The sequence below is a fragment of the Lepidochelys kempii genome, chromosome 10, assembly GCF_965140285.1.
Source record: "Lepidochelys kempii isolate rLepKem1 chromosome 10, rLepKem1.hap1, whole genome shotgun sequence".
Lineage (NCBI taxonomy): Eukaryota > Metazoa > Chordata > Testudines > Cheloniidae > Lepidochelys > Lepidochelys kempii.
In genome coordinates, this window is record NC_136389.1 from 50,848,516 (window position 1) to 50,861,610 (window position 13,095).

At 39.8% G+C, this 13,095-nt stretch overlaps 1 protein-coding gene across 1 annotated transcript in view; it reads left to right on the plus strand.

Moving 5' to 3' along the window:
* Positions 1-7,862: 7,862 nt before the first annotated feature.
* CHRNB4 (cholinergic receptor nicotinic beta 4 subunit) overlaps positions 7,863-13,095 on the plus strand; it is a 30,312-nt gene continuing 25,079 nt past the window's right edge. The window contains exon 1 of the mRNA XM_073361465.2: positions 7,863-7,917. Within this exon, the coding sequence (XP_073217566.2) occupies positions 7,863-7,917 (55 nt within the window). The remainder of the gene's footprint in view (positions 7,918-13,095) is intronic.

Consider the following 13,095-nt stretch of genomic DNA (forward strand, 5'->3'; position numbering starts at 1 on the left):
GCATCTGCTTTGGATATACAGGTGCTATCTTTAGGGTCCAACAGATGAAAGACAGTTATTCTGCCATAGAAACATAATGGCATGAAATATTAGCGTGTTCTCTATTGATCTGGATTATTAAAAGGGAGGTCATTCACAAGGTGATATATTGGTATGAAACATCATCCTGAAAGCTCTAAACTCACTTAATTCACTAAATGGGATGATCACTCAAACTGATCTGGACAGACCCTCAAATGCTAGTGAAGAGAAAGATGGATACAGATGTGCAGTACAGGCAATAGGAGGAAAAGCATCCTGTCTGACAGTTTTCATTCTTATCAAGGAAAATATGCTAGGGACAAAAATTCTGTGCCTGGTCCTGAGATGTGATAAGTTCCAGCAAATCCCATTGCCTTCAATGGTTGCTGAAGGTAAATCAGAATCTAGCAGGGTCAGTCCATTTATTAGGACATCTCTAGGTGTCTTACTGTTTCTAGCTTCACAACACATTTTCTTTGAAAAAATCTCAAGGACGTTAATGAGACTGGGTCACATGATAGAACTCTGACCAAGGAGCTCTAATCTAGTGCTAGAGTCATAGTAATAGATCTTTATAGCGGAGGAACTTTTAGCTCTCACTTGCATAAGGACCATTAACTAAAGACTCTCAAATGATATAGGATTCAGCTATCTTGCACCCAGACAAGAAACCTAACTTGACTAAATCATCAGATCCCTTTTCAACCATTTTCCCAAACAAAGCTCCTCCAGTTGCAGAGCCCTTTCAGGCATCATATAAACCGACATGCCTAGTTGCATATTCAAGAAATGCTGCATATAATGAGCCATCCTTTTGAATCAAGCTGTGGTTCATCTCAGCCTTCAACACTCTGGAATCCCAACAAATACGATTCTCAAACATAGTTCTGTGCACAGATCTTTTTTGCTTGATTACGTGCATTTTTTGAGCGCATATTGGAAACCAGTTTCATGCATTCTTTAGCTCCACACTGGTGCTGTTCAGCCAGTCACTGCAACTACTGGCTGTATTTGAGGGCTGTGCTACAGGTTACTTCATCTCTTTGACCCGGATCAAAGACCTTGAACCATACAACTGAATCTAGAAAAAATTGATCTTAATAAAATCTTCAGCCTCCATACAAGTACATCTGCTTCTTCTCTAGTATTTGAGAGCTGTCAGTGCCTGTTATCTTCTATAATTTGAAGGCTCAAAGCTTTGATAGTGGAAAATATCAAAGTGTCAGAGACTTGACAATCGTATTTTCACATATCATGGAAACATATCCCACCTGCTAGTCAAAAATGAATATCAGATTTATGACATTCCAAAAATCTAACCAGCAAAAGAATTTGTTGTTCCAGAAGAGTGGGCTGCTTTGTATACTCCCAGATTCAAACTGTGACTGCTTCCTAATAGACAGATGCTTTCTGATTTAGCACATACATTCATATTTAGATAGCTGGGCCAAATTCAGACCAGGTGCAACTCCACTTGTCTGTGGTCTTTCACAAGGCTGTTATATTCCTGTCTGTGGCAGTTCTTTAGATCATTTTTGTGGTTTTGGAGAATATCCATGATGTGATGTGTCAGGTTTCTACTCATAGGCATCACCATAATTCAGACCCACAAAAAAGTGATATCTATCTAAACATTCGGCAGCATCAAGAAATCTACTTGCCACTGCCATATGCAGAACTGTGATATCATAATACCTTGCCTGAATCATAGAACTGGAAGGGACCTCGAGAGACCATCTAATCCAGTCCCCTGCACTCATGGCAGGACTAAGTATTATCTAGACCATCCCTGACAGGTGTTTGTCCAACCTGCTCTTAAAAATCCCCAGTGATGGAGAGTCCACAACCTCCCTAGGCAGTTTATTCCAGTGCTTAACCACTCTGACAGTTAGGAAGTTTTTCCTAATGTCCAACCTAAACTGCCCTTGCTGCAATTTAAGCCCATTGCTTCTTGTCCTATCCTCAGAGGTTAAGAAGAATAATTTTTCTCCCTCCTCCTTGTAACAACCTTTTATGTACTTGAAAACTGTTATGTCCCCTCCCAGTCTTCTCTTCTCCAGACTAAACAAACCCAATTTTTTCAATCTTCCCTCATAGTTCATGTTTTCTAGACCTTTAATCATTTTTGTTGCTCTTCTCTGGACGTTCTCCAATTTGTCCATATCTTTCCTGAAATGTGACACCCAGAACTGGACACAATATTCCAGTCGATGCCTAATCAGCACGGAGTGGAGCAGAAGAATTACTTCTCGTGTCTTGCTTACAATACTCCTGCTAATACATCCCAGAATGATGTTTGCTTTTTTTGCAACAGTGTTACACTGTTGACTTATATTTAGCTTGTGATCCACTATGACCCCCAGATCCCTTTCCGCAGTACTCCTTCCCAGGCAGTCATTTCACATTTTGTTTGTGTGTAACAGATTGTTCCTAAGTGGAGTACTTTGCATTTGTCCTTATTGAATTTTATCCAATTTACTTCAGACCATTTCTCCAGTTTGTCCAGATCATTTTGAATTTTAATCATAGAATATCAGGGTTGGAAGGGACCTCAGGTGGCTCAAAGCAGGACCAATCCCCAACTAAATAATCCCAACCTGGGCTTTGTCAAGCCTGACCTTAAAAACCTCTAAGGAAAGAGATTCCACCACCTCCCTAGGTAACACATTCCAGTGCTTCACCACCCTCCTAGTGAAAAAGTTTTTCCTAATGTCCAACCTAAACCTCCCCCACTGCAACTTGATACCATTACTCCTTGTTCTGTCATCTGCTACCACTGAGAACAGTCTAGATCCATCCTCTTTGGAACCCCCTTTCAGGTAGTTGAAAGCAGCTATCAAATCCCCTCTCATTGTTCTCTTCTGCAGACTAAACAATCCAAGTTCCCTCAGCCTCTCCTCATAAGTCATGTGTTCCAGTCCCCTAATCACTTTTGTTGCCCTCCGCTGGACTCTTTCCAATTTTTCCACATCCTTCTTGTAGTGTGGGGCCCAAAACTGGTCACAGTACTCCAGATGAGGCCTCACCAATGTCAAATAGAGGGGAACGATCACGTCCCTCGATCTGCTGGCAGTGCCCCTACTTATACAGCCCAAAATGCCATTAGCCTTCTTGGCAACAAGGGCACACTGTTGACTTATATCCAGCTTCTCATCCACTGTAACCCCTAGGTCCTTTTCTGCAGAACTGCTGCCTAGCCATTCGGTACCTAGTCTGTAGCGGTGCATGGGAGTCTTCTGTCCTAAGTGCAGGACTCTGCACTTGTCTTTGTTGAACCTCATCAGATTTCTTTTGGCCCAATCCTCTAATTTGTCTAGGTCCCTCTGTGTCCTATCCCTACCCTCCAGCGTATCTACCTCTCCTCCCAGTTTAGTGTCATCTGCAAACTTGCCTGTTGAGCTCGACGATCTAGCCAGCTTTCTATCCCCTTTATAGTCCATTCATCCAGCCCATACTTCTTTAACTTGCTGGCAAGAATACTGTGGGAGACTGTATCAAAAGCTTTGCTCAAGTCAAAGAATAACATGTTCACTGCTTTCTCCTCATCCACGGAGCCAGTTATCTCATCATAGAAGGCAATTAGGTTAGTTAGGTATGACTTGCCCTTGGTGAATCCATGCTGACTGTTCCTGATCACTTTCCTCTCCTTTAAGTGCTTCAGAATTGATTCCTTGAGGACTTGCTCCATGATTTTTCCAGGGACTGAGGTGAGGCTGACTGGCCTGCAGTTCCCTGGATCCTCCTCCTTCCCTTTTTTAAAGATGAGCACTACATTAGCCTTTTTCCAGTCATCTGGGACCTCCCCCAATCACCATAAGTTTTCAAAGATAATGGCCAATGGTTCTGCAATCACATGCGCCAACTCCTCTGGCACCCTTGGATGCCGTGCATCCGGCCCCATGGACTTGTGCTTGTCCAGCTTTTCTAAATAGTCCCAAACCACTTCTTTCTCCACAGAGGGCTGGTCACCTCCTCCCCATGCTGTGCTGCCCAGTGCAGTAGTCTGGGAGGTGACCTTGTTCGTGAAGACAGAGGCAAAAAAAAGCATTGAGTACATTAGCTTTTTCCACATCCTCTGTCACTAGGTTGCCTCTGTGACAGTGCCCCCCATAAGGCTTTATGGAAATATGCTTATGAATATATATGACATAACTGGAATATGTTCTATGCTACATATGCCATGTAACATATCTATGCAAAGGTTATGATCTACTGAATCTATTTATCCTATTTGTATGCATGTATCATTTTTGTATTCAAAGTTATGAATATTGGCCATGTACTGGCTTGATTACTAAATAACCTTAGTAAAGCATTTGGTCAGTTACTGGAGAAAGAAATTCGTAAAATTAAGTGCCCAGTCAAGAAGCACTTAAGCAACAATGCATCTTGGAATGCTCCAATCCACATAAGAAGTCTTCCTAGAGCCATTCAAGATACCATGTGGCCAATGGCTTCTGCCTGTAAAACTGTGAGTCATGCATGGACATGTGATTTGCTCAGGTGACTCCAGAACTCCATCTTGGAGCTGGACTTTGCAAAGGAGAAAGGAGGGGGTCTCCACCCACAAGAGAAAGTCTATTTAAGATCGTGGGAGACCCCTCCATTTGGTCACACAGAGCTGAGGAAAATATCCCTTGACTTTGATTAGATGAGCATTGACCCAGGTTTAATTAATTAATTAATGTTCGCTCAGATGGAAGGTGCTACAGAAATGCAAATATTGATATATTTACTTTCCCATTAGACATTTTTCTGTAGCAATTTTCAGCAGTAAAGTGATAGCCATTTTGCTAGTTCAAATATTTACCAAGCCAATCTGAAGTTTTTCTTCAATTCACCTTAACCACACACTAAAATCTAAATTTCAGTTCAACATTATGACTACTGGAGGGAAATGGTGTTTTTTTCACTTGGAAGCAATTTCTTTTTGCGGTGTTCTTCTTGTATCTGTACCAGTCTCATTAGGGATGCCAGCTATGCCTCAGGCTGCTTCTGCTCAGCTAGCTTCAATATCTGTGGCTTGTTCTTAAGTAATGCAAGTGGCAGCCTGAAAACACAGTGATAAATCTGCCAAGATCACCTTGTTCAATTCTTGGGCACATTGTGATCCTGAATTCCTTATGTATTCAAACTGTCCACTGAAATCAAAAGAAGTTTTGGGGGTGGAAAGAATGCAGGTCAGATCTCTGCAGTTAGGTCAATTAAATGGATAGATTTCTTCCCTCCAATCTTCACTGCTTGTGCAGAACATTAGTATGTGACTCCACAATACTGGATACTAAAATGTCTGGTAGAAAGGCCTTTCATCTCAGGATCTCAAGGCTCAATACACACTACGAAAGCCCCACAACATCCCAGTGGGGAATCAATGTACATATGGCTAAAATGATGCACAGAGAGTTTAAATGACTTGTCCTCAGGGTCACACAAGATTTTAGTGGCAAAGTAAGGAACAGAACACAACAGAATAAAATCTGTCTGCCTGTTCTCTGCTTTCCTTATCTGATTCCAGCTCCGCCAGCTATGGAGCAGTAGCCCAGTCAGTGAGAGATTAGGAATCCTTCGACTACTCTGGACCACTCACATTCACCCTATTCTGACCCATCCACTCTGAAGTATTCGAGCTAGCATGGCCATATCTACTCTATGTTTGTTCTGATATGTCCCCTGCTTTCTCATGGCTTTAGACTGTAAGCTCTTCACAATATGGACCTGTTGATTGTTCAGCACAGATCGCTCATTCTGTGGTATCACATAAACCAATGAAGTAATATAATATTCTGTGTGAACTGTCTGCAGGAAGGATTTAGGTGCAGAGATGATGCAAGATGACTCCAGGGTCCACAGATCCATTACTAATACGACTGCTGCCAAAGCCCAGAGCTATATTCAGTTGGCAGATGGAGGTCTTTCCTTTAGGGAGAAGAGGGCCAGAAGCAGAGAGGATAAAAATAAAACAAACATTTGTGTTTTTCTCCCAGCAGAGTGACACTTTGCTCCGCTACAACCTCAAAAGCTGAAGAGAATGGCAAGGCTGACACAGCTGTCTTGAGCACAGTTCCCTAAATATTACTAAAGCCATGATTGCCAGATAAGATCAGAGATGTAGGAACCATATGATTCACAGACCTCTAACACAGCCTTTCACACACAGAACAATAAAATATACCAGTCTGAATGCATGTTTTGATAGGTAATGTGAAGTGGAGGGGTACGGTATGAGAAATCCATTTGGGACACATGGTATGGGTTACAACTTGCACAAAGGGCTGGTCTTCTGGTGGAAATAATATCTAGAACTGTAAGGAAGAGCTTAATTGAAGGCTGCAGGAAAGGGGCAAGGAAGGACAGTGTTATATTTTGATTGCAAAAAGTAGGATTAAAATGCAATCACTTGGCTTGCAGTGGCTTTTTTATCCACTCAGACATAGATAAATTCACAGCTCCTCCATCCTGTCTTTCTCTTCTCAGTGTCCTTCTCTAAACTCCCTACAGTGTTCTTGAAGTACAAATTGCATTTACTAACTCCTGCTCAAATCAGTTAAACTTAGACACAACGTACAGGGAATAAAAAGGAGAGAGAAAGTAGGAGAGTGATATAACAACTTATTACAGTGTAGAACATAGCATAATGAGGCCCCGATCCCTGATTTGGCCTCTTGACATTACTGTAATGTAAATAACAACAGATTACCAAGGCATAGCTGAGGATCTAGATAAGAGGAGACGCATTACAAGTGACTACTTTTGGAGGATATGGACATTAACACAACAGTAATTCTTGGTACATATATAGAGCTTTTTATCCTCAAAGCTCCTTATACAAGCTTTAAGACATGCACAAAGTTACCTTCTATACATGTAAGAAGTTTAGCAATTAAAATAGATTAAGAGGCACAAAAATTGAGCAATACTTTTGGACTTCTGGGCAATAATTAGAGAACAATAATCTATCGTTCATTCTCTCTGTCCTTAAAGGGTAGGTGAGCTCTCCTTCCCCCACTCTCTGATTCATGACTCTTCACTGTAACTCCACAATACATAACATTTTCTCCCCTTTATATACTGTTACCAGATGTGAACTCTCCAAACAGTAACAATGACCGGCACAGAGTTCTCCTGACTTCCCCTACTACCTCTCAACAGTGTCTTTATTATTGGTACTATTATTTCTCACTGGGCTGATTTAACCTCCCTTTTACAATTCCTATTAATGTTAAGCACAATGCATGCGCCTCCTGAAACTTCCTTGGGCTTTCAGAGATCTAGCTGAAACAGAACACGTACCGTCTGGGTTTTGGAGAGGAAATAGGTTGGTGGTAGATGACCAACTTTTCCACTAATGCAAAAAGTGATCCTAATATTTGGGCCTTAATTCACTTATGTGAGTTTCATTAGCTGGGCTTCTGGAACACAGTTATCTCTAGCTCTTTCCCAGCCATCCCCTGCCAACTCCAATGCATCCACTAATGAGAAAGCTATTTAAATATTAGACAAATGCATAATTCTTGCTATTATATATTACAGACCTTGTTTATTTACTGGCCGTTATACTCCCCTCTTGCTTTTTTCATATTAGCACATTATGTTTCTTCTTTTCACATGCTTTTGCTCTGGTTCTTTAAACAGCTTCAAAGGGGGAGGGATCCCCATGCTCATGAAAGCTCCACTTTGCAGATCAGATCTGCTGGGTCCTACTGTCTCTATCTTTCCAGAGAGTTAATATCTCCAAGGCTCAGGTTTGCTTTTATCTCTCATGCCTGTGCAACCCAGACAGCTGCGCCTATCCTCAGCAGTCTCGACTGAAGAACACTAATTCACATCCTCTTGTTATTGCCATGAGGAATACACAGAGGTTCTTTCTCTTTGTAGTGGTTTCTTTTTCTTTTAACGGTGAGTGTCTTTTTGGATAGAGTTTGTAGAACAATTGTGGCATTCAGGGAAGAGGAGGGAGCAATGGGGTTATTGATTTCAAAATGTCTCTAACTTCCAGGGGGATAGTTTACAGTCATCAGAAAGATGCATGAAATCTGTTATTTTAGTGCTGTTTTGTCTTGTGTAGTATTAATGAAACCAGGATGTAGCAATGGTAGCCTGGATTTAACATAACTCAATAAAAGCCAAAGTCAGTAGGAAACTATGATCATGGAAGAATATTCCTGTAAATGCCGCCTGGATCACCTATGATAGTGATGGGGATGTGTTTAGAGTGACTGTAAATAGTAAGGAGAGAAGCGTGGCTTCAAATAATGTATTGCACAACTGATGAATGCACAACTGATTCTACAAGAACAAGGCAAATATTTCCTTATGCTTTCTGATTTATTTCCCAGATTTCTTGTTACCTAAATACTTGATTAATAGTATTTAAATATTGTTTCAAATAAGTTTATGTAAATATATGTTAAAGTATTCAATCATATATTAAGACCATTTCCTATAGCCTATCCCTATTTTCATATACAGAATTTAGCCAACACATAGACACAAAAATCAGGCAAGAGTATTAGTTTAGTGGTGGTGGTAGAAATGAAAGTCTGATTCCCAAATGACTAACCTTCCCTTCTGATCATTGTTATTTCTGCACCCAACATTTTCTTACTTTATTCATAAAATGTAGTTTAAAAAAAATCTGTTTTGAAACATAATATTTGAAGAGTGAGGCCTAGTTTAGATTTAACAAAAAAAGAAATTAAGACGACAAGCTTTGAGCCCTGTAAATATTTGCTATTGCTTTGCATTAATTTTTTATTGGAAATTAAAACGAACTTTAAAATGAGGCTCCATTAGATGCTACTCTGTATTGGAACAACCGGCATTAATACTATACCACACTATAATGCAACAGCAATGGATTTTACATAAATAAATAATTTTACATAGAATATTTTGAGAAGTAATAACAATGTCAGTAAATAATGTAAGAGGAGACAATGGAACATTCTTATTTCTCTTCCCTGACAGTAGGAGAGAATCTGGCAAGTTACCATGGTCCATTTAGTCATTTTGCAGGGGGAAGGAAAGAAAAACAAAAGAAGTTAGTCTACACATAGAACAATATGCCATTTCTAAATATGATTCAACATTTGTTAAAAGGTCTCAAAAGTCAGGAAAACAAAGGAAATGTGATTTATGTTTAGTTTTGCAGTTTAGGTGTTCACAGGGCACTCAACTGTAGCTGCCAACTTTACTCCTTACTTCATTCTGTGGAAATCGATCCAACATGTTTGTTGTGATGTTCTCAAAGTGACCAGCTGTTGAAGGTGGTGAGTAGCTATTTCAATCTCATTTTACATTATTAAATGCTAGATCATGTAAAAGAGAAACTTTACACTGATGCTTTAATAAAACATATGATTTTGTTTCTTTTAGTATGAAATGCAAAATATGGTGGAAGGAATTTGTCGTAGCAAATGAGCTGTGGAAAGAAACCTTGCTGCTGAAAGGTATATTGTAAGTTACATACCAGTTTGGATTTTCTTTCATTGTACTGTAGCGTGTCCACTGCTGTTATGACAATTTGCACCAGCTGAGGATCTGGCCCTAACTGTTTTTCCCATTTCTGTTTTCAGTATGTGAAAAAAATATGTACACCTCCTAATTAGAGCTGCTTGATTATTCTTGTTACAATCGTTTGTCCAAAAGCATCTGTCTACTCAAATGCAACATTTTTGTTGGTTACTGCCATTTGGAAAACATTTTGTCAAGGAAAGAAGCACTTAAAAAAAGAAAAAGTTTGAAATACATTGCCACTGACATTGTGAAATATATAGGACCTTGTCCACTTGGCTATTTTGCTTTCATTAGGTGCCATCCAATTAATATGTAGTTTGGCAAACAGAAAGTAGATTATAAAACCGGCTCAGGAACAAAAATAATTTTTAGACACTACTTGCAGGCATAGTTTCATCCTGGAATCTTTAAGTCAATGCGCTGGTGACATCTAGTGGCATCCTATCTGTGCATCTGAATGATGATGAATTGTCATTTAAAGCTAGATATGAATGGATAAGAATCATTTATTCAAAGAGTTCCTTCTCATTACCTTGCTTGTGACTTGCCCAAGAGCAGCTGATAGTTTCTTAAATGTACACATTATTTGAAAATATTTGCATAAGACTTTCTCAAAATAATTCTTAGTCTGTAACTCATTTGTGAACAATTCATTGCAAATATTTGATATTCCAAACATGAGCTGTTCTGATTGGACTCAAGTCCCATGGGATGTTTTGGTTTCCTACTTGGATGCAGATAAGGTTTAGAATCAGATTTCAAATGGAGAATACTCATGAACACAAATTCAAAATTCACCTTCTGCAAATATTCTGCAGTATTAATTTACCATTGGCCATTCCAGCAGATATCGCAGGGAGTAAACTCATTTGCTAGAATAATCTCAGGCAGGGGTGTGAACACTAATACAGAGAATTAACAAAGATATATTCACTGAAATTTGTTAGCAGGGGTCACTCAGCTCCATTTAATTCATACCAAACTGCACTCCATTTCTATCTGGCTTTCTTATACAAAGAAGCTAGAGCACTGGATTTGTTGCTGAGACTATTTATACATTGAAGTTACCTCACTGATTTTAAAACATCTTTGTGTTTAAGCAGAGATACTCTTTTCAACTACCTCAAGACATCACCTCTAATAAACACACAATTAAAATTAATCACTCTGGGTCTGTAGTATTTCTCACTTTCTTCACTATATAGATATTTTTACTCTATGTTAATGAGAAGATAGAATAGAAAAGAAAAGAAAGCAAGCCCAGAGTTCAGCATGGATCAGCACAATTCTATCTTGTTTGGCCTTTGATGAGACAGATTTGGATTTAGAAATGCCACAGCTAGTATGAATATGATATTAAAATCTCATATGGTACTATGTTTTTTGACTGAAAACAAAACAAAAACAGCCACCCAGAAGCACTGGCCTGCAAAACTTTTCAAATAATTTGGAACATTTTTGTGGCGTCTGTTCTGATGTGCAGAGCTACAGTTATCTTATTTTTTTCTGGTGATTCATCACATAAGAACAATTCTTAAGTAGATCTCTCACATGGGAGAAAGAAAACACAGGTTTCAAGATATTCTAACTGAAGATTGTCTAAAACCAATGCTCACAGAAAGGCTTGTGAGAAGGGTGTGATCAGAAGTGTTAAAGCTGAATACCGATTTCAAATGTGGACATTACAATTCTCTTTCTGGAGCATACGAGGAAATAACAAAAGTTGCAACATGAAACATCCACTTTATACAGTATTCTGGTGCAATCCTGCACCACTGTAGTCAATGGGAAAAAGGCATCTGGCGCAAAGAGACAGCCTCCACTGTAACATATTAGAGTTGCTTGGATTCATAGGAAATAGAACAGCCTCAGCATAATCTATCTATGCTGCCCTGCTGCTTCTGATGGACCAAAAGCCCATAGTCTTTACGGCTGATGCAGATACACACTGTTAGTATCAGTAGGTTAGTGTATTTCAGGAATAGAGCCCTGGGTTCAAGCCATGACTGTTCAAAATAAATGTGGCAGTCTTCTCCTACCATGTATCCACCATACAATTATAACATTCAAAAACCAGTCAGAGAACACTTCAATCTCTCTGGTCACTCGATTAGAGACGTAAAACTGACAATTCTTCAACAAAAAAAACTTCAGAAACAGACTCCAACAAGAGACTGGTGAATTGGAATTAATTTGCAAACTGGATACAATTAATTTAGGCTTGAATAGAGACTGGGAGTGGATGGGTCATTACACAAAGTAAAACTATTTCCCCATGTTTATTCCCCCCCTCCCACCACTGTTCCTCAGTAACAGCTCATCTTAAGTGATCACTCTCCTTACAGTGTGTATGGTAACACCCATTATTTCATGTTCTCTGTGTATATAAATCTCCCCACTGTATTTTCCTCTGAATGCATCCGATGAAGTGAGCTGTAGCTCACGAAAGCTTATGCTCAAACAAATTTGTTAGTCTCTAAGGTGTCACAAGTCCTCCTTTTCTTTTTGTGAATACAGACTAACAGGGCTGCTACTCTGAAACCATACAATTGACAGTCTTTGCTCAAGAGAGTCCCTGAACAGAGGCAGCACCGGTGCTGTAGGTCAGGATTGAGATGCTGATTCAGCAAAACACTCAAAACACATGCTTAGTTTAAATAAGCGCTTAAATCCCACTGATTTATTTGAACTGAATTTCACCAACTTCATAGAATATAAAAAATGAAAAGCTAGCTAAGTGCTTTGTGACTCTCAAATGAGTCTCAGGATGGAAAGATCTGAATGGTGTCACTGAAAGACACAGTTTGTTTTCTGTCTCATTACAAAACCTCACTGAGTGGCAATTCTAGGCATAAGGTAGTGGAGTATGCAATATTCTTTGGGTTAGATCCTCAGCTTCTCCAGAGAAAAGGATGAGGAGAGGGGGCAAGGCGGCTTAAAGCCACCTTTGTGCTTACCAATTGCTGGGGCTGCCAAGGACCAGTCTGGCCCTGGTGTAGCTTAGAGCAGTCTAAATTACACTGGTTGGGGATCACTGGAGAATCGGCACTCTAGCCACATATTCTAAGCCCAGCCCATACACCAGCTGGCAGTCTGGGAGGGGGGCTGATGCAAAGGAAGTTACACCAGCTCTACACCAGCTGAGGTGTACTCCTCTATTTCAGAGAAATTTCAGCTGCCAGTTTAGTGCAACTTTACAGCTCTCTTGTAGTGCCAGAGAAGCTCAGGGGCCTTACTGAAGGGCAGAATCTGGCCTTTCGTGTCCATAACATATTAGAAAAAACACCAAAGACAACATTTGCATGACAGAAAAATTACCCTGAAAGCATCCCAGCAGTGAAATTAATCACAGTACAATAAACTTGGTGGAATTTTTCACTGCAGGACTTTGTGAATATCAGCAGCTAGGAACAGGCAGCTATTAATAATGAGGAAAAGAGGCAAACTGAACAAACTTTTTGACATTCAAAAGAAGAAAATGCTACTTTTCTATACAGTTCCCAGGCTGGAGCATGAGCTAGGGGTTAGAGTTGACATGGGGAGGAGTGGGTAGAAGGA